General features: G+C 40.1%; 1 protein-coding gene across 3 annotated transcripts in view; it reads right to left on the bottom strand.

The window, feature by feature from the left end:
• Positions 1–19,967, bottom strand: part of KDM3A (lysine demethylase 3A) — a 53,477-nt gene that overhangs the window by 17,154 nt on the left and 16,356 nt on the right. For 2 of the 3 annotated variants that reach the window (XM_027621757.1, XM_027621754.1), the window contains 7 exons: positions 16,071–16,234; positions 13,657–14,171; positions 8,115–8,319; positions 4,575–4,789; positions 1,429–1,581; positions 1,193–1,288; positions 697–824 (listed from right to left, as the gene is read on the bottom strand). In XM_027621757.1, the coding sequence (XP_027477558.1) occupies positions 697–824; positions 1,193–1,288; positions 1,429–1,581; positions 4,575–4,789; positions 8,115–8,319; positions 13,657–14,171; positions 16,071–16,234 (1,476 nt within the window). The remainder of the gene's footprint in view (positions 1–696; positions 825–1,192; positions 1,289–1,428; positions 1,582–4,574; positions 4,790–8,114; positions 8,320–13,656; positions 14,172–16,070; positions 16,235–19,967) is intronic. The other variant, XM_027621756.1, reaches the window with a different exon arrangement.

Genomic DNA, 19,967 nt, shown 5'->3' on the forward strand with positions numbered 1-19,967 from the left:
AGTAGGGTAGACGTGATGGTGGAGGTGAAGGGAAGCTACCAGGAAGAGGTACGTGAGCACCATGGAAATGAACATTTTTTATGGTGAGTGATGGGTATTTAAAGTTCATTTCAATATTATTTCCTTTAACTCTTCAAATATATATATATTTTTAAAGATTTTATTTATTTGACAGAGAGAGCAGGAACACAAGCTGGGGAGTGGGAAAGGGAGAAGCGGGATTCCTGCGGAGCAGGGAGCCCGATGTGGGGCTCGATCCCAGGACCCCAGGATCATGACCCGAGCCGAAGGCAGATGCTTAATGACTGAGCCACCCAGGCGCCCCCAAATATATCTTATATAGATAATATATACTCAGTAATTTTAAAAGATTATCTTAACTCTGTAAAACATGAGAAGTTTTTTAAAAACCCACATAAAATTCAAGAGCAACTCATTAAGTAAACTAAAATAGAAGACATTTTTGCTTTTTCAAGGAACAAAAATTAAAACCTACTAAAAGAGGCTACAGATGAGGTCCACAAAAATGTGAAAAGTGAGAATGGGTCCATGAAGTGTCACATAAAATGTAGGAGTTGTCTATTTCCACTCAACACTGTCCCCATGCTCCTTTCAAATATACTACAGAAATCCTTGGGTTATTTGAAAAGACAGACAACAATCTCAAGGATGGTGAATATAGCATAAATAGTATACCTGTTTTATGTCTTCCTTTGAGGCTGGCTTTGAAAAGAGTTTGAACTGCCTGTTTGAACAGGGACAATTTGCTTTTATTCCCCATTTTGCTCTCACAGAATGAACAATGTCTCCAACATCATAGAGGGCTAAAAAAAGGGCAGAGACAAACATCTCAACAAGGGTATTAGGTACTTTCAACCTCAACATTACAAAGCAGAAATTGGTATTTCCAACAGAATTACTTTCCTTTTAAGCAACATGGTGCTTAGATTCTCTCCTTTTCTTCCTAAGTATGCCTTCCCCCGCAAATGCATCATTTTCCTTCCTTCTACAAAACTATTCACAAGACCTTAATCAAAAAGTTTTTGGGGCATGATTCAATATATCTTTGAACAATTTATGGTATATACTAAGATAAGTTATCAAGTAATTATACTATACAAAACCAAACGACCAACCCCTATGAGCTAACCAAAACAAGGGGGAAAGAAAATCAATGCACCACATGAAATACCTTTCCCAGGAATGATCTGTGTAGGCATTAGGTTCTCTGGTTCATGTATCTGACTCTTTACACATCTCAGCCAAGAGAAAGTCTTGTAGGAAGCACCTGCAAATAAATGATTTATAGTAACTGCTCCTCATGGACTCTAGCCCCAAATATTTCAGAAATCCATTTACCACAAATCAATAAAAAGCTTAATTTAAGAGTGTCAGGGGGGCTTGGAGGAGAATCAAGTCATTTCTCACCTTGTTGGCAATTCTTCCTCTTCATCCGGTAGCAATCCACACACACTCCAAACCCACACCTAGGACACACCCAGTGCAGGTTGAAGATGGTGGTGTCACACACATCACACATTTCCCGAACACCTTTGACAGCTCGCTTCCAAGCAACCTGTCCTACAAAAATCAATAAATCACTTAGTCTTGGGGGAGGAGAGGGTTTTTGAAATAAAACATGAAAGGGGAGGGAAACTGATGTCATTCCTCCCTCTTCCTGGAGTTCCCATCAACTCTGTTCAGCCTTCAAAGACCATCTCAAATACCTCCCCCGCAACCTCTCCACCTCCACCATGAAGCTCTCCTGGATTCCTTCAGTACTCTCATCAACTTGTATTTGTACTTCGGACTCAGGCTTCTTCACACTGTATGCAGTCAGGTGTGGTTTTACCTCTCCCTAGGAAACGAAGCTCTGTACAAGCAGAATCCCTGCTTGAAGGGCTGTGCCTAGTCCCCACCCACTCTGCACAGTGCTGGTACATACTAAGTACTGCAGAATAAATCAATGAAGAAAACAGCAGTGATTACAGAAGCTGCAGTTCAGACACAGGTATTACAACACAGCAGTGGTTCTTTCACCTTTTAGATCATGAACCCTTTTCAGAATCTGAAGAGAGCACGGACCACGCTTTCTCCAAAGGAAAAAAAATGACTCAGATATACAAAGCCAACATAGATTGTCAGATTATTCACATAGGCCCTGAATCCACTCACACACAGCCTATGAAAAACTCCAGGGGGTTAGGGAACCTGGAGGGAGCAGCACATTAACTTAATAGTACAAAGTTGGTTTCTTCATGGGCCAGAGTCAGAAACTTGATTTTTTTTGTGTGTCAGTAGTGATGCAGGCATCCAGGACTGACTCACACTAACCAAATAACCAATAGGTTGAGGCATAATCCAAGATTCTACAAAATGGTATCTTCTGTAGCAGTGGCCAAGCCCTGATAACTAGACGGAGGGGACTTGCAGGACTGGGTAAGACATCATACCCCTTCCCCCAGTATGGAGGAATGCCAAATCAGTATCAGAAAGCTTCAAGGAGTATGTGCAAAGGGAGGACATTTTCCTGGGTCACAGAAAAGCCCAATGTTTGTTAACCAGAAAGCTCTTTTCTGTCTGTCTCTCTCTCTTGAACAAGACTGGATCAATACTGTCACATTCTTGTTTTATGGAAAACACCTTTTTCCTAATCCAATCTGTGGTTTATTCATTCTTTCTTCAACTGACCAAAACACAAATGATCAACTTCAGTTTTTACCAAATTAATCCAGCTGCTAAATGAACTTCTACCATTTCATTATAATGTAACAGCTCAGCCCACAATACACAGAGCTTTAGGCATTTTACTAATGAGGTTTTATGAACTTCTCCTCGGTCACTTGGTTTAGACTATTTCATTAGAGAGTATTTAGATCTCTTAGCCACCCATTTAATGATTATTTGTCATTGAAAAGACAGAACAAATGTATAAAGGTTGACACCTGCTTCCTAATCTTAGGATCAGAGGGTAAGCCCTCTAGGAACATCTTATGGTGCATCTGTCAATACCATTCACAGTGAGTTCCTCTCTTCAACCGACCAGCTTGTCGCAGAGGAAAGAGAGGAAGAGGACAATCAAAAAAGCAAGGAGGAAAAGGTAATCCTATTTAAACCCTCAAGGACAGAGTTTATTAATTATACTCTTAAATGACAGCTATCTGTACCTTTTTCTGTACCATTATTCAGACGACTTCTCTTGAGCAAAAAAAACCCATCAGCTGCTTTTAACAAGTCCTGCTAATTCAGGAGTGAAGTTACTAATATATTCCAAAGAAGTGTTTCCACATTCCAGTCATTTATATACCTACCTAAGTAACCTCTAGATCAGTTACTTAAGAATTTTTCTTTAACCTCACTACTTTTACTTAAATGTGTATAATTAAGAAACTCTTTATCTCTACTAAAATTAGAAACCAGTGCCACTCATCCTAATAGAAGATTACAGAAAAACAACTTCAATAAGATCCTTGATTTGTAAGTCTCTACTACTCCAACAGAATGGAGTGATTCTACAGTGATTTACTTTGGCTGAGTACTCTGGCTCGTGACTTTGGCTGGCCCCAGAGCTCACGATCCCATTCTCTTTCTACCTCTGAATTCCTGCTCCTCAGAATGCCTCAGTTCCCATTCCATGGACTTGGAAATTTAACAGTATCCGTACCTATCCAATAAATTATTTTTGTGAAGCTAGCTTCAATTAGTTTCTGGTACCTACAACCAAATTTCTCAAGACTGCTATGTGTGGATGCTTGTATTGAAACATACTTGGTTATGCAAAGTCTGAAAAGGTATCTACGAGAAATGAAAGACTTCACTTTTAAGTTTCAAACACTTGGGAAAGATAAAATGATGGAAAGAAGCATGAGACTTTAAAAACAGCTGCTCCTGGGAGCTTCTGGCTGCATACCTCACTTTTACAGAGGCATACAAAACAGAAGTATGCTGTTCTCCCAGATATCATACAGTTCTCATGTGTCACTCACAGTGATCCCTGTGGTTTACTGGGCTGCCAGATCAGTGTCAGAATGCTCTTAAGAGAGGAGAAGACATCAGCATTCACCCAGCTGGAACCTCCAAGTATCCTGTTAAAACCTTGACTCTAACAGAATCCTTTTCACTTGAGCTTATTCCCATTCTCATGCCTGGGACCAGCCGCCAGATTCTGATTTAGTACGTATAGAACAGAGCCTGTCCGTCCTTATTTTTGAAACGCATTCCTGATTATGAACCTTTGTCTTAAAAAATAACCCAACCTGAGGCATCATCCCCTTTTGATGAGCCCATGCTGCTGATAAAGGCTGTGCAAATTCTACCACTACCTCACCTTCACCTTTCTTAACAAAAAAGGAGTTTCACTCCTTTGATACCTGCCCCAAAATTAACCCCAGAGATAGGTGACTGACTTTGATGAAACCAACAGGCAGTTATAAAAGGGAAAATGCAACTTCATTATACCAAAGTCATCCAAACTTCTGGGTGAAAATGAAACCCATGCAATTAGAACTTAGGTGTCATTTAGGAACAAAATCAAGTTGGACTCAAAAATCCTACCCCCTAAGAGATGCTCTTACTGTGTGGCTCAATAGTTGACATAGCTTCCTTTTCAGAAATCACCATTTGACAGAAGTGGTCTCCAATGTTGGCCAGGATATACTTCGCAGTGTCCAAATCAGTCCCCACAACGTTTTTGGTTAAGGGCAACCATAAGCCAATTGCTTCACTGTCGTACTTGTTTGGTGTTAAGAAGCCTTCTACCCGCAACACACCATGTTTGTTGAACTGTAACCTAGAGGAAGTGGAGGAAAAAGTGTGTTACACACACACACAAAATTGGATTTACATCTTGTAGTTTCTATTTAAGATCAACGAATTCCTTCCCAGTTTTCTATAATCTCCATGGCTAATATAGCCAATTGTTACTTGGCAAGGTCAGTGAAAACATTTAAAAGATTTAAAATTTCCAAGTTTTCCCTCGGAGGACATGGGGAGGGAGGCAGGGGAGAGGTGTTTTGCACTTCAACCAAGATCTAATCATACTGCCTCCAGGGGCAGCTGTTGAACCTTCCAGACTTGGGACTTAACAGCAAGGACAATCACAAGTCACCACAGAAGAAAACGGAAAACAACAGAAGGTGAGAGATAATCTGATCAGATTTGAATACAACCACTCCTTCAAGAATAATGCTCAGCAAAGGAAGGCTAACCCTAGACAGTCCCTGAAGCCATGACCACAAAGATCCATGAGGAATTCAGCACCCATATGAATCCTAGCTGCAAATTACTGTGTAAGCTTCTGGAATGAGAGGCAGTTTAAGACGGACCTAAGTACCTGAAGTGGAGCAAAAAGGCAGAATACTTTCTCAAGATTCTCTTTCAATATCTTTGACACCTGTTTTTCCTAAGCTACATATTAGTTTTGAATTTTTTCAAAATTCATTCGAAATGACATAATGTCAATCTAGTTGGAGACACAGAAGTAGACATAAAATACACAGTGAAGTAGGTAGGATATCGTAACAATCATTAAATCTTACAGGAGCCCGAGGAGGAAGTACTATGAGTTTTGTAGGACTAATAGTAAGACTTCATGGTAGTGACAGTGATTAAGACTGGCCTTACCAGAAAAGGTAGACATTAGCTAAGAGAAGCATGTCAAGGAAACGGTATTTCATACAAAAGAAAGAAAAATGCAGGGATCTTGATTTCTCCATTGGTCACTGGCCAGCTACCAAGTCTTCGAGCCCATGAGACACACCTAAAGTTGTATTTTAGAAAAACCATTTGTCCAGAAGAGTGTAGAATGAACTGGAAGGACACTGGATGTTGCTTAACAGATGTGAATTAATTTCAAGCGGTCCAAAGGAGAGATGCAAATTTTTAATCAACAGCCCAAATTAAGAGACAGTTTCAATATTAAAAAATGAATTTGAAAGCTATTTCAAAGGGGGAGATGGCAAATAGGCTTTGGTAATTGGGCTTTAGCACTGAGACCCTAACCCTCCTATTTTATCTGCAGGAGAATGTAATTAAGAAACAAATTTGGGGAGGAGGCTAATGACAGCCTTAATCTTCTCTTTAAACATCAGGGGGAAAAAAAAAGGCTCTATTCTTTAAATTATTACATTTTTTTTTTAAAGATTTTATTTATTTATTTGACAGAGAGAGACACAGTGAGAGAGGGAACACAAGCAGGAAGAGTGGGAGAGGGAGAAGCAGGCCTCCCGCGGAGCAGGGAGCCTGATGCAGGGCTCGATCCCAGAACCCTGGGATTATGACCTGAGCCAAAGGCAGACACTTAATGACTGAGACACCCAGGCGCCCCTAAATTATGACATTCTTTTTACCCAAGAAGTGAATTTGTTCTAATTTCCACTAGACTGGCTTCTACTATGCAACATTAAGCAACGGCGCTTTCCCCTTCAAAGAGGTCAAAAATGGGAAAACAGTGAAGTCATAAAATCAGTGATTTCTAGATGGTTACAAAATAGTGGTTTAAAAAAAAGCTCTGGTAATATTCAAAAGAAAAAACTAAATGTCTCCTCCTTAAAAGGCCTCTGCCACTTAAAACCAAAATCAATCTCGCCCCTCCAGTCTGCTTATACGTTTCAGAGCAAAGGAACCATAATGAGACTAAGTGTGTAATAGGAATACATAGATCTGTACAAAGCATAACATTTTGTGCTCTCTTCAAAATATATGTCAGAACCCATGGCATATGCATCTTAACACACTTACCTGTGTAAAAAATTCTCCGGAGAGGAAGTGGAACTAACCTTTATTAAGAAGTTATTCTGGGCCACGTGTTATTCAAAATATGTTAATAAAATACGCTAACATGCTAGCAATTATTACAGTTCTAAATACTAGCCACACACTTCATCATGGTACATTTGCAATTTACTCAGGAACGAATGGGGCAAGCTACCATCTAAAAGACTCTATAGAGTTCATTAAAATAAGCCCAAATCTAAAAGTTACCAGAACTGATATAATCAACGACCTAAAATACCTGTGCAGTTAATTCAGTTCTTCAGCACTCTTTAATCTTGATAAAACTAAAGGGGTGGGGGTGAATAGGAAGAAATTCAGGTCAACATTTGTGTTTATGATTAGGACTAGTCGAGCCTGAAAGTATCTACATTTCTGAGAAAGTGAAACATACTTAAAGTTAACCTATATCCAGAATAACACTGCTCATTTATTTATCAAAAAGTAGATGACAACAAAAAAGAAACAGCTTTTTTCTTCACTAAGAATAGAAGAATTTAGAGAAAATTTGACTTAACAAAATACAGTATAAAAATGAAAGTTTATGCCTATAAAATTAGTAAAGATTTTTTTAAAAAACATATGCCTCTTCCTGCTGGCAAAAGTACACAGAGACAGGAATGCTTAAACGCTGCCCGAGGGGGCCTGCCACAGGTGCAACCTTCCTGTAGGGCAATTTGGCAGAACATATGTATCAAAGCCTAAAACACACAAGGCTTCTGACCTGGTAATGCCACTTCCAGTAATCCTTCCAAAGTAAACAATGAGAGATGGGGACAGGATGATTGTGTCTGTATTATTTTTAGTGACAAACCCCACAAAATAATCCTAACACCAGTAAGAAAATTGGTCAAGTGAACTTTCAAATACTATTATGGGTTCCTACCTAGCTATTCAAAGTTTTTGCAGAAAAAAGCTTACCACGACCAAGGGATTCCTACTAGGTATTGAGAAGATTCAACACAGTATATACTATATACCCAAATAGGTATGCTTGAATATATTTTATGACCATACAAAAACTAAAATGCACTGACAAGTTAACAGTGTTTATTTGTAGGGGGTGGTTGTTTTTTTTTTTTTTAGAAATTTCAACATTTTTCTATAATGTTTATTAGTTTTAAGAAGAGAAGGTTGTATGTTTAGGCTTCTCTCCTTTAAAAACAAACTGAAAGAGAGATTGAGAAGGAAATAACATGGGATAAGATCTAGACATTCAAAGCCAGAGATTAAAGATGCAATCCTCACCCTCTGTAGTTCTAGAATTACTGTTGATAGAGGAGGAGGGGGAAAAAGTATGCTATGGGGCCCAGATTACCTGAGCTTTTCCCCAAATGCCTCACCTCCTGAAGTGAAAGAAGCGACAAAACACAGGCGAGTCTTTCTGCTGCTCCTTATCCTTGCGGAGGCTGTCCAAGCGACACTCCCTGCACTTGGGCAGCTGGGCGACGATGTTGACACAGGAGTCATCCTGCACAAAGGCCTCACCACTCTGCTGTAGCTTCCTGAGCTTGGCTGGGTCTGTCAAAACTGACTTCCGGGAGGGGGCTAGGAAAACAGAAGATTAAAGAAATGAGACCTCAAATTTTTAAGTCACCCCAACATTTGACTGAATTCTTTTCCAAAGGCCAGCTTTCCCAAAAGGAGAACTCCTTAAATACTGATTCAACTGTAATTTCTAAAACTGGCTTAACATAAAACCACCATCAGAACTGGAAAGCTTTACTAGCTTTATAGAATAATTCTCATTTGGTAAATCCATTGGGCAAGGCAACTTAAAACCCCAAATTTAACAACTAGACTCATAATGCCGAGGTAGTGTGTACTTCTATTCACAACCCTAGATAAGAGAAATATTTTAGGAAGACTCTTCCAAATCAGATACTTAAACCCATTGCAACATTAACAATGCCCAGAGATAGGTTCACCTCAACAGAGATCTATCTGTGTGCAAGTCAATTCTGTCACTTTTCAAAGACTGTTTCAAAGCACACAAAGTGTGTTTTCTAGAGCACTGTGCAAAAGCTAACCATTCTAAATATAGTAACAGCCAAATAGTTTTCCCACACAGGCCCCGGGGTCTATAAAATAAGAACTATCTTCTAAAATGCTTCCAAGAAGTGTCACTTGACCCTTGATACTTCTTCAATTTCCTTCACACATATGTTCCATTCAGGATGAAGGGAGTGACTAAAGATAGGATTATGATTTTAAGTAAAGGCATGTTTTAAGTCTTAACATGTAATGGGCAGGAGAACTTCAAAGGAAATGTTAACACAGTTTCTAGAGAAAAAGTAGAGATCTGACAGGAAAGAGTGATCTTTGCATCAACTGCATCAACCCAAATAACACAGAAATGAATCTATTTATAGATTTTAAAAATTTATTTATTTATAATAGTCAAGAGCCTTGAGGAGTATTTCATATGAAATCAACAGAAAAGACCTTCCCTCGGAGTCCAAGGGAGCAAGGATGTAAATTCTTTGGCAAACAAACAAAAAACAAAAACAAAACCCAAGAAACAACTTTTGGGGAACCAGTTGAGAGACAGCTGGAATAGGTTAGTAGTTGTGGAGGAAAGTGAAAGATCTCAAAGCAAAGAAGGCTTTAAATAAACTAAGTATCTTTAATAATGACCTTAGCAATATTCTAATCTTACCTCTATTTTTTTAAAGATTTATTTATTTGTCAGAGAGAAAGAGAGAGTGAGAGAGCACAAGCAGGGGAGGCAGCAGGCAGAGGGAGAAGCAGGCTCCCCACTGAGCAGGGAGCTCGATGCGGGACTTGATCCCAGGACCCTGGGATCATGACCTGAGCTGAAGGCAAATCCTTGACTGAGCCACCGAGACATCCCATCTTAACCTCTCAAAGTACAGCCAGAGCACACTACAAAATGCTAAACGGATGCTGACTCTCAGGCCGTGATCCCTTAAGCATTCTTATTCAGTTATAGTGAAAGAAAAGATACAGCAAGAACAGAAAATAAAGTGATCAATAGTTCAAGGATGTGATTTTAATCACTCAGATACTGAAATAGACATCACCTTCTAGGTTGGACCAGGTTTTCACAGACCATGGGCAAAGGGTCCAAAGGTTATCTGTTCTGCCCTCACTTACAAGAGGAAATACCTATAAATAAGCAAGTTGAACTACCTAAGTCTAGCTCTTTAGCAAGGAGAGCAATAGTTGACCCAATCAATGATTCTCACAAATTTGGAGGAGAGCCAAGAGAAAAAAGATATGCCAACTTCTAAGGAATCACACATTTACCTAACAGAAAAAAGACAGCTGTTCTTCGACTCAGCCTGCTTTTGTTTTCTAGCCCCAAACTGGAGAAGGATGCAGGGGACAAAATAGCTTCCAGTCGAGTCTTTCCATACCCACAAGCAGTACCAGTGGTCACAGCGCAGAGATCCTGATCACACTCTCTTGCTCTTCAACCAGATGTCCCAGTAGACAACATGCACGAGGATATTTAATTAGGCTTTTCATTTCTCTAAAAATCACTTTAGCTGGTATACAGTTGTACAACACATAAAGAGACAAAGCGAGACTCCATAACTCATTTATAGACCTATAATGTGCTTATCGATATAGAATTTTTATTGTTTCTTTACGCAACATTAATTTGCCTCCAAAAACTATCTGAATGTAAGGCCTGATGACTCAAGAAGAATAAGAAAATAGAACAGAAATATGGTTATGAATATTCACTTTCTTTGGGGAGTTATATAATTCAAGAGGAAACAGTATAATCTTAGCAATTAATTTTATGCAAATCAACAGCCCTATCAACTTAAGCCCAAGAATGTAGAAGCTGGGCTAGAAGTATTGCTAGGCAAAGACAGGTTTTCCTACTCCTTTAACTCTGCATCCAAAGACCAACAGTCAAATCCATCCATTTTCTCTCTAGCTTCAGAGCCTGAGGTAAAAGCTAAATTGTGCATACATTTTGTTTCCTACTTATCAAAGTGCATAGTGTTTTGTATTAAGTTTTTTAAAAGCTATCAAAATCCATGCTAATTTTCCCACACAGCTGACAATTATCAAAGGTATTTTTAAACTGTAATAGCTCTGAACCTTTTGACATACCGAAGCCATTTAGTTCTACTAATTCTAACAGGAGAACTTGTGGTAACTACCATCAGTGGAATGCATCCTCAAACTTAACAGAAGCAGTATGAAATACAATGTAGCATTTTCTCTAGAGTACAGGCCTATGTTGGGGACACAGCAGGTGTGTGGTTCCAGACCACCTCAATAAAGCGAGTATCACAGTAAAGCAAATCAAATGCATGCTTTGGTTTCCCAGTGCATGTAAATGTTGTACTATACCACAATCTATTAAGTGTGCAAGAGCCTGGATCCATTGAAAAAACATTTGTCTATGGTAGCTATAGTCTTACAAAATGTAGAAGATTTGAAAGTCAAAATTATTCCTTGATCCATGGGCTGCAGAATGGGTGCTGTTAGCTGACCTGAAAACATTAATCTTGGATATCTCCATCAGAGTTCTTGGGTGGAGAGGTACATTGTCAGTGAGCAGTAATATTTTGAAAGGCATTTTTTTTTTTCTGAGCAGTAGGCCTCAACAGTGGGCTTAAAATAGTCAGTAAACCATGTTGTAAGCAAATGTGCTATCATCCAGGCTTTGTTGTTTTATTTCTGGAGCACAGGCAGTGTGGATTTAGCATAACCTAAGGGCCTTACGGTTTTCAGAATGGTACATGAGCACTGCTTCACCTTAAGGTCACTGGCTGCATTACCAAGAGAATCAGCCTGTTCTTTGAAGCTCTGAGGCCAGGCACTGACCCCTCCTCCCTCGCTATGAAAGTCTGAGCTGCCATCTTCCTCCGGTCTGTCGTGTAGTGTAGCCACCTTCGTGAATGAGCTGAGCTAGATCTTTGGCTAACTTGCTGCAGCTTCTCCATCATTCACTGCTTCACCTTGCGCTTTTATGTTACGGAGGTGCTTCTTTCCTTAAGCCTCACGAACCGACCTCTGATAGCTTTAAGCTTTTCTGCAGCTTCCTCACACCTCTCAGCCTTCATAGAATTGAAGACAGTAAGGGCCTTGCTCTGGGCTAGGCTTTGGCTTAAGGATGTTGGAGCTGGTTTGCTCTGCCATCCAGACTGCTAAAACTGCCTCCGTATCAACAGTAAGGTTGTTCCACTTTCTTACCATTCGCGTGTTCACTGGAGTAGTACTCTTTAATTTCCTTCCAGAATTTTTATTTTGGATTCACAGCTTGGCTAACTGTCTGGCGTGACAGGCCTAGCTTTATCTCGGCTTTCAACATGCCTTCCTCACTAAGCCTGATCATTTCTAGCTTTTGATTCAAAGTGAGAGACGTGCAACTCTTCCTTTCACGTGAACACTTAGAAGCCACTGTGGGGTTATTACCTGGCCTAATTTCAGTATTTTCGTGTCTCAGGGAATACGCAGGCCGGAGAAGAGGGAGAGAGATGAGGAAATGGCTCGTTGGTGGAGCAGTCAGAACAATGCAACATTTATCAACTAAGTCTGTCATCTTAGATGGGTGCGGTCTGTGGCACCCCAAAATAATTACAACAGTAACATAAAGGTCACTGACCACAAATCACCATAATATAATGATAATGAAAGGGTTTGAAATATTACAAGAATTACCAAAATGTGACAAAGAGACTACAAGTGAGCAAATATTGTTGGGAAAATGGTGTCAAGAGACTTGCTTGACACAGGGATACCACAAACCTTCAATCTGTTAAAAAAAAAAATGCAGTATCTGTAAAGTGCAATAAGGCAAAACACAATAAAATGAGGTATGATTGTACACAGTTTTTAAACTGTGAATGCAGTAGGACTTCCCCTTAGGCAAAGAAACTCTGCCTGGTGTTTCAGTCTGTCGTTAAAATCTTTAACCAAAAGTCCTTTTATCTAGAGCTGGTATAATTCTGTCTTAAAAAAAAAAAAAAAATTGCAGCTCTGAACTACTCGCATGAGCATAAAGTATTAATCATCTCTTCTTTTTTTTTTTAGAGTCGGGGAGGGAATGGGACTGGGGAAGGGCAGAAGGAGAGGGAGAATCCCAGGCAGGCTCCATGCCCAGTGCAGAGCCTGAACGGAGAACGATCTCACAACCCTGAGATCATGATCTGGGCTGAAATCAAGAGTTGGATGCTTAACCGACTGAACCACCCATCACACAAAAATCAGTGATAAGCTGAAGATGAAATAATCATCAGATTACTTTAGATTTTGTTTCAAAATTATTTGCTTACAACCAGAAACTGGGAACCACCTAATTACCCATCTAATAGGTAAGTCACCTGATAAATGCATACATAATGGAATCCTTGCAGCCTTTAAAATGTTGATAGACACCTACACTAATTCACAGCATAAAATTGTTGCTATAAACCCATTTGTGTAATAGTTTGTCTGTACTTCTAATATACGTAGAACTACTCCACTACGTACACCAAGATATTAACAGTAACCATTTCTGAGGAGATTTGGGGATGTTACTTTTTCCTTTGAACTTTTCCAACTGTATGAACTTTTTCTCCCCCCCCCCTTTTTTTTCCTAAGATTTATTTATTTATGAGTGCGTGCACACACGGAAGTGTGTGCAAGCCGGGAGAGGAAGAGAGGGAGGGAGAGAGAATCCTCAAGCAGACGCCCCACTGAGCAAGGAGCCCAACATGGGACTCAATCCCAGGACCCCAAGATCATGACCTGTGCCGAAATCAAGAGTTGGCTGCTTAACCAACTGAGCCACCCAGGTGCCCCTGTATGAACTTCTTCTAGAGTCATTTTCATATTATTTTCTCATAAGGTAAGAAAATATACATGTACCCACTACCATCTCTTCTACCAATAAAGACATGTACAAACACTCACCATTCTGGATTTTATTGTTGCTTCTTGTACAACAGCTTTCATTATCTACTTTTACTGAAGATTCCTTCAAATTCTGTGACTGGCATCCTAAAGTTGAAGGTTCTATCTTCTTTTCCACACAACTATTAGGGCTATTACTATTGACACCTACTTTCTCTTCTGGCTTATTTGAAAGGACATCAGATGTAGAAGGTGCATATTCTAGGTGCTTCTGCAGTTCAGGAGTACTGGCAATTTCCAGGTCTGCTGTAGAAGGCTTTGTAGGTAAGCACTCCCTAGGAAGGCCAGTCGATGATTGAGAAACAGATTCCAATTTGTTTTCCTTATCAGTGTTGGTCTTCAGCTGGGTACAGCTACCTTTTGGTTCGCTAAGGGGTTTTAAGTCTCCCGTTCCAATCTGAGAGAACTTTGAAGACAGCAATCCTACTTTGCAGACGTCTGGTTTTGTTCTCAGTATTTCAGGCTTTGTATTGAGACAGGAAGAAAGTTCTTCTGGTAAAATCTGTTTATGACATCTGAAACAAAGAATATGAAAAACTAGCATCTAGGTCTCTTCTACCTCTCCTCTACCTTTCAAAAACAATTGTTTGGTACCCTAAGGCAACCAATATGAAAGAGAAAAAAATGCTTGTTATGAAAGAACGTAGGATAGGTTTCTGTGAGCTGGAGTTAAAAATAATCAAGTCAATGGCTCTGCAAAAACATCTTAAACACTCAGGAAAATATAACCCTAAATCCTATCTGATGTTCTTATAAATCCTTCACTACTTCAAAAGTTACTTCTATATATTACAGCATGATGAACCTTAGCTTTCCCTCAAAATGAACTGGGTATCATATGGAACCAAAACCAACAAGCAGCACGAAACCTGGTCTAGCTACATGGAACAATATGGAACCAGCCCTGACACTGGGTAATTCCATTCTTGTTTGGTTAGTGATCAGGACCCAAAGCAACTGAAGAGCCAACTGATTACTTGCTTGTTCATAGAATGATCTGGTATTCCTCCCATCCTCTACCCTAAAACACGGTATCCTTAAAGAACTTTTGTTTCTCTGAAATTCATCCTAAAGTTGTTTCTCCAGCAAAACACAGTCCTTTTTTCCTATTAAACTTTTCTTTCCATGTCTCTAATAAGGGATTTCATCCTTGAAAAGAAAAAAACAACTTTTTTTAAGTAAGCTCTATGCCCAACTTGGGGCTTGAACTAACAATCCTGAGATCAAGAATCACATGCCCCACCGACTGATCCAGCCAGGGCGCCCCAAGAATTTCTTCATTTAAATACTCACATTTGACTTGGGTAACGCTGTACTTCTTACTATTCCCTCTTTCTATTCTGAAAACTGCTCCCCCTTCTAACTGCTCTTTGACCATATTCCAAGCTCATCTCGGACAGCCTACTTTCTTCCTAATGAACCAATGTGCTCAGCCACTCTCCCCTCTTATTGCAGCGCTCTTCCAAACTGATTTTTTTTTAAAGATTTTATTTATTTATTTGAGAAAGAGAGAAAGGGAGAGGGGGCATGAGCAGGGGGAAGGGCAGAAGGAGAAGCAGACTCCCCATTGAGCAGGGAGCCCAATGTGGGGCTCGATCCCAGGGCTCCAGGATCATGACCTGAGCCAAAGGCAGATGCTTAACCGACTGAGCCACCCAGGTGCCCCAAGCCCACCTTTCTATACCACTGTCTCTCTGACCTGTATCTTAAGCTTTTATCAATTGCCTGCACAAGCCACCATCCCTTCTAAGAGAGAGTCTTCCCTTAAAAGTCTTGTCTCGGTAACCTTGTAGCCACTTTAAATCTCTGGTTACACTTCACATTTCTTACTCGTTTTCTTCAGTTACAAATTAGCAACCTATTCCTCCTACGGCTACTGCACCCTCATTTCCATGACTTATTTTCTCTGCAGCCAAGTTTCTCACCTATATTTGAGATCTGGGCTGATAAGAACCACCATCACCATGTTTCCGGGTTCTCCACACTCCCATTGACCTCAGTCTTCTACATACAACCAACATGCTCCCTTTTCCTTAAAGCAGACATTTATTCTACAACTGTCTATAGTATTTCAATGGATTCTGCTCACTTTATCAAGTCAAGAAAGTTGCTCTTTTCTCACATCTCCTTCATTTTTTTAAATGTTTTCCACATTGTTCTGTATGCCTATCACCCTTTTTACCTCTGAAGACACGTGACCAATTTGAAAACTCGAATGAAAAGCCTCCCTGGACAACCTGAGATGAATGGCTGGTCATTACACCAAACATAGCTATACTAACACTCTCTCTATGAAACACCAAATGCAGGTTAATTCTTGCCACCTGAGCAAAGGTAAGCTCACGTACGATGAACCATGGCTAAAATCATTTTTCCTCCTATTACAAATGAACACCTTTAACAGCTTTACTTACCCTTGAGGAATTTTTGCTCCAAGATTAGGTGGAGAGTTGGCAGCCTGGGGAGTGCTCTGCTGCCTTGGGTCCTTACTAGGTGGAGTTGCTGCAGTACAGCCAAGCAGTATCTCCTTAAAAACTGTTGTGGGAACAGACTGTACAGGACACATACTGGGAGAGGCCTAAAAGATACCAAACCAACAGATATTAAAAGGAAAGTTCCTAGTTGGGGAATTATGAAGTCCTAGCAAGATTCAAATTTATTTGCTTGGTTTAGTACTAAATAAGCACAATACCATTTCCAAATAAAGAGAACAGGACAGTAAAACAAGTGATAAATCACAAAATTAAGGACTTCTATCCAAAGGCTATTAAATAAATCATGCCAGCTTTTCACAAAATTTGAGTCTTCCTATAAAAGATCACCAGTTGATCTTTTACAGACCTCTGAATCACTATGTGAGGAAAATGCAGCCATGTGGCAATTACTTTAATAATGCAAGGCACAAAAATGGGTTTTCAACGATGGTCTTCAGATGGTAGCAGCTTCACACACATTCAGTTTAGCATTACTTGAGTGCCTACCACACACTTACTGCATTGGCTGGCAGGAGACCAGACCACCTAGGACTCCTGTAGGCAGTGGTGCCTACTGGGTACCAAGAGAAGCCTTTATAATCCAATAAAGGTTGAGAACATGGTTCTTGCTCTTATATGGCTCTTCAAGTCACGAAGGCCACCCCAAGCTACAAAAAATATCAAGTCATGACAAGCCTATGGGACAGAGTTGGGACACCTCTCTTTTCAGGCAGTTTTATCTTCACAAAAATATAAATAATGGATCCCACTCCTTCCCAATTAACACTTTCCACAAAAGTAAACTTCCCACCAGGGAAAAAGAAGGAAAGATTAAACTCAACTCCACATGGGCAGTGTCTAGCTAAATAAGGGGCAATCATTCCCCCTTTTCACCAGCCTCTTTGTACGCACTTAAACTTCAAGTCCTGTGCCCTTCCCAGCTGCAACTCTTTCATTCCACAATGACCTTTACACACAATGACCTTTACATTTATCTTACTACCAAATCTACACTTGAAGAATCTTCAAAGTTTCTTCATCTTCTAGGAATTAGTTTCTAAAATCCGAGGTAGAACTTGACCTTAAAACTTAGCAAGTTTTTAAAACTTCACAATTCTAAGTGTATTTACATGTAGTCCATTCATGAATCTTTTTCTCAAACATTTAACTCTGGCAGCCTTGAAAAGAGTGCCTAATGTACACTAAATAGAAATATCTGAAAAATAAGAATTTACTTAATCACTATCAAAGTTTTGGCATACCTTCGAACTATTTTAAAATACAAAACTATCAGATTGTGTATTATTTTAGTCAACTCAATTTTGGTTAAATATTAACCTAGTGTTCCCCAGAAAATATTTTTTGAGGGGGAGACTTTGGTTATTCTAAGAATATCCTTGGGATGGTCAACTTCAGCTTTCTGGCACTCAGTTTCTTAATCCTTAAGCTGAGGTAATTAGAGAAGTTTAGTCCTAAAGTCCTTTTTGACTCTGTTTTAGAATTCTGGTAATCACCTATAAAACAATTACCCTCCCAAAGTTGAATTGCTAAGTCATTTCAAAATGCTTACTCGAGGCTCACTTTCACCAAGCATCATCCTTCCTTGTTCCGAATTGTTTAGAATTGATGCACTAATACATACAATACCTTTTCTTAAATTACTTTCCTGACAGTAACCTACTTAAGAAATTTTGATTGAATAAATTTTTATTCTGCATGAAAGCCACTGTGCTGTAGTCAAAAACCCCTTCATCTCATCTCCTATATCCAATCAATAAACCAGTAAGTCCTGCCTCTATTTCTAAAATATTTATGGAGGAACACCTGGGTGGCGCAGTCAGTTAAGCATCTGCCTTCAGCTCAGGTCATGATCCCAGGATCCTGGGATCAAGTCCGGCATCGGACTCCCTGCTCAGCGGGGAGCCTCCTGCTCCCCCTGCTTGTGCTCCCTCTCACTCTGACAAATAAATATTAAAAAAATAAAAAAATATTTATGGAATCTAGCCTTCTTTTCCTGCCACCACTACCACCAATTTCCCCTCTAGACTATCAGGTGTCTCTTAACTGGCCCGACTTCCATTTTTTGCCTAAATGTTCTGCCTCCCACTCAAATTTATTCTACCACAGAGCAATCTTTATAAAACATAAATCAGGGCACCTGAGTGGCTCAGTTGGTTAAGCGTCTGCCTTTAGCTCAGGTCATGATCCTAGGGTCCTGGTATCGAGTCCCTCATCAGGCTCCCTGCTCAGCGGAGAACCTGCTTCTCCATCTCCCTCTGCCTGCCACTCGCCCTGCTCGTGCTGTCAAATAAGTAAAGCTTAAAAAAAAAAAAATATATATATATATATATATCTATATACATATAGATTGACATACACATATATATATCAACCAACCAGATCATGGCACTTCACTGCCTACAAGAATTCTATGTGGTCTGGTCGCCAACCCTCTCCACTCATGTTATTCTACTTGTTCACAGAGCTTCCACTACATCGGCTTCCTTTCTGGTCTTCAGATGGTCTAAACTCTTTCTTGCCTGAACCTTTGTACTTGTTATTCCCTCTCTGGATAGTTTTCATGTGGCTGGCTAGTTCTATCCCTTCACTCTCCAAATCTGCTCTACTGGGGCGCCTGGGTGGCTCAGTTGTTAAGCGTCTGCTTTTGGCTCAGGTCATGATCCCAGGGTCCTGGGATCGAGCCCCGCATCAGGTTCCCTGCTCAGCCAGGAGCCTGCTTCTCCCTCTCCCACTCCCCCTGCTTGTGTTCCCGCTCTAGCTGTCTCTCTCTCTGTCAAATAAATAAATCTTTTAAAAAAAAAATTTGCTCTATTGTCACCTCCTCAGAATCTCTGATTACTCTTTCCAAAGCAGTGCCCCACAAGGCACCCCCTTACTCTTTATCATATTATTATGTTTATAACTGCCACCGCACTAGGATACTGCACTTATGCTTTATAAATTACTTTTTTATTGTCAGTCTCCTCACAATGAATTGCACACTCCTTTGGGCAGATCCTACTCTCGTGTCCACCGTTAAACCTTATAAAGGCACATAGCAGATACTCAAATAAGACTGGTGGAATACATGAATGAATGAATGCTGTTAGCACTCAGTTATTTCAAAATAGCTATGTTAGTCCTATGAGTTACCCTCAAGAGCCAGGCAGTAATGTTCACCAATGTGTGTAGCATGTATTTCATATTCTAAATATTCGTTGGAAAGATGGATGGAAGGACAGAGGGAAGGAAGTAGGAATCTGCTGTTTTTACAATGGTGACTCACCACACCAAGGAAAAGATTTGGAGAGGAGTGGTAACACCAGCACAGTGGTTAAGAGCACTGGGCAGACCTTGGTTGGAATCTGGTCTCTGACGCTTCCTAGCACATTATTTAAGCTCTCTGAGTTCAGTTTCCTCAACTGTAAAATGAGAATAACGAAGCACACTTTTTATAGGGCTGTGCTCTGCCACAGTGCCTGGCACATAGATTAGTGGACTCAAAGCAGAGAAATACAAAAATTTTCTCAGTACAGTCACCATGTGTTACAAACAGCATAAGTCAGGATGCTTTTCCTTTTAGGGATGAAATTATCACTCTAGAAATTTCTAAGGGTTAGCTCAAGAGGGATAGGGCTCCAATTCCAAAACCCATTTTCACGTGCACACCGCTGCCCTGGCCTCTGACTTGACAAGGGTCAAGGTTTCTTCTTACCTGAAGAGTTTTCCCTGAAGGTCTTCTATACCAGTCATGGCAATAGTTCCTCCCTGCCAGCAGACGGAGATAATATAATTGAGTGTATGATGGTATTCTAAAAAGGACACTGCTGGCTCACA

Source organism: Zalophus californianus, chromosome 8 (genome assembly GCF_009762305.2).
Source record: "Zalophus californianus isolate mZalCal1 chromosome 8, mZalCal1.pri.v2, whole genome shotgun sequence".
Classification (NCBI taxonomy): Eukaryota; Metazoa; Chordata; class Mammalia; order Carnivora; family Otariidae; genus Zalophus; species Zalophus californianus.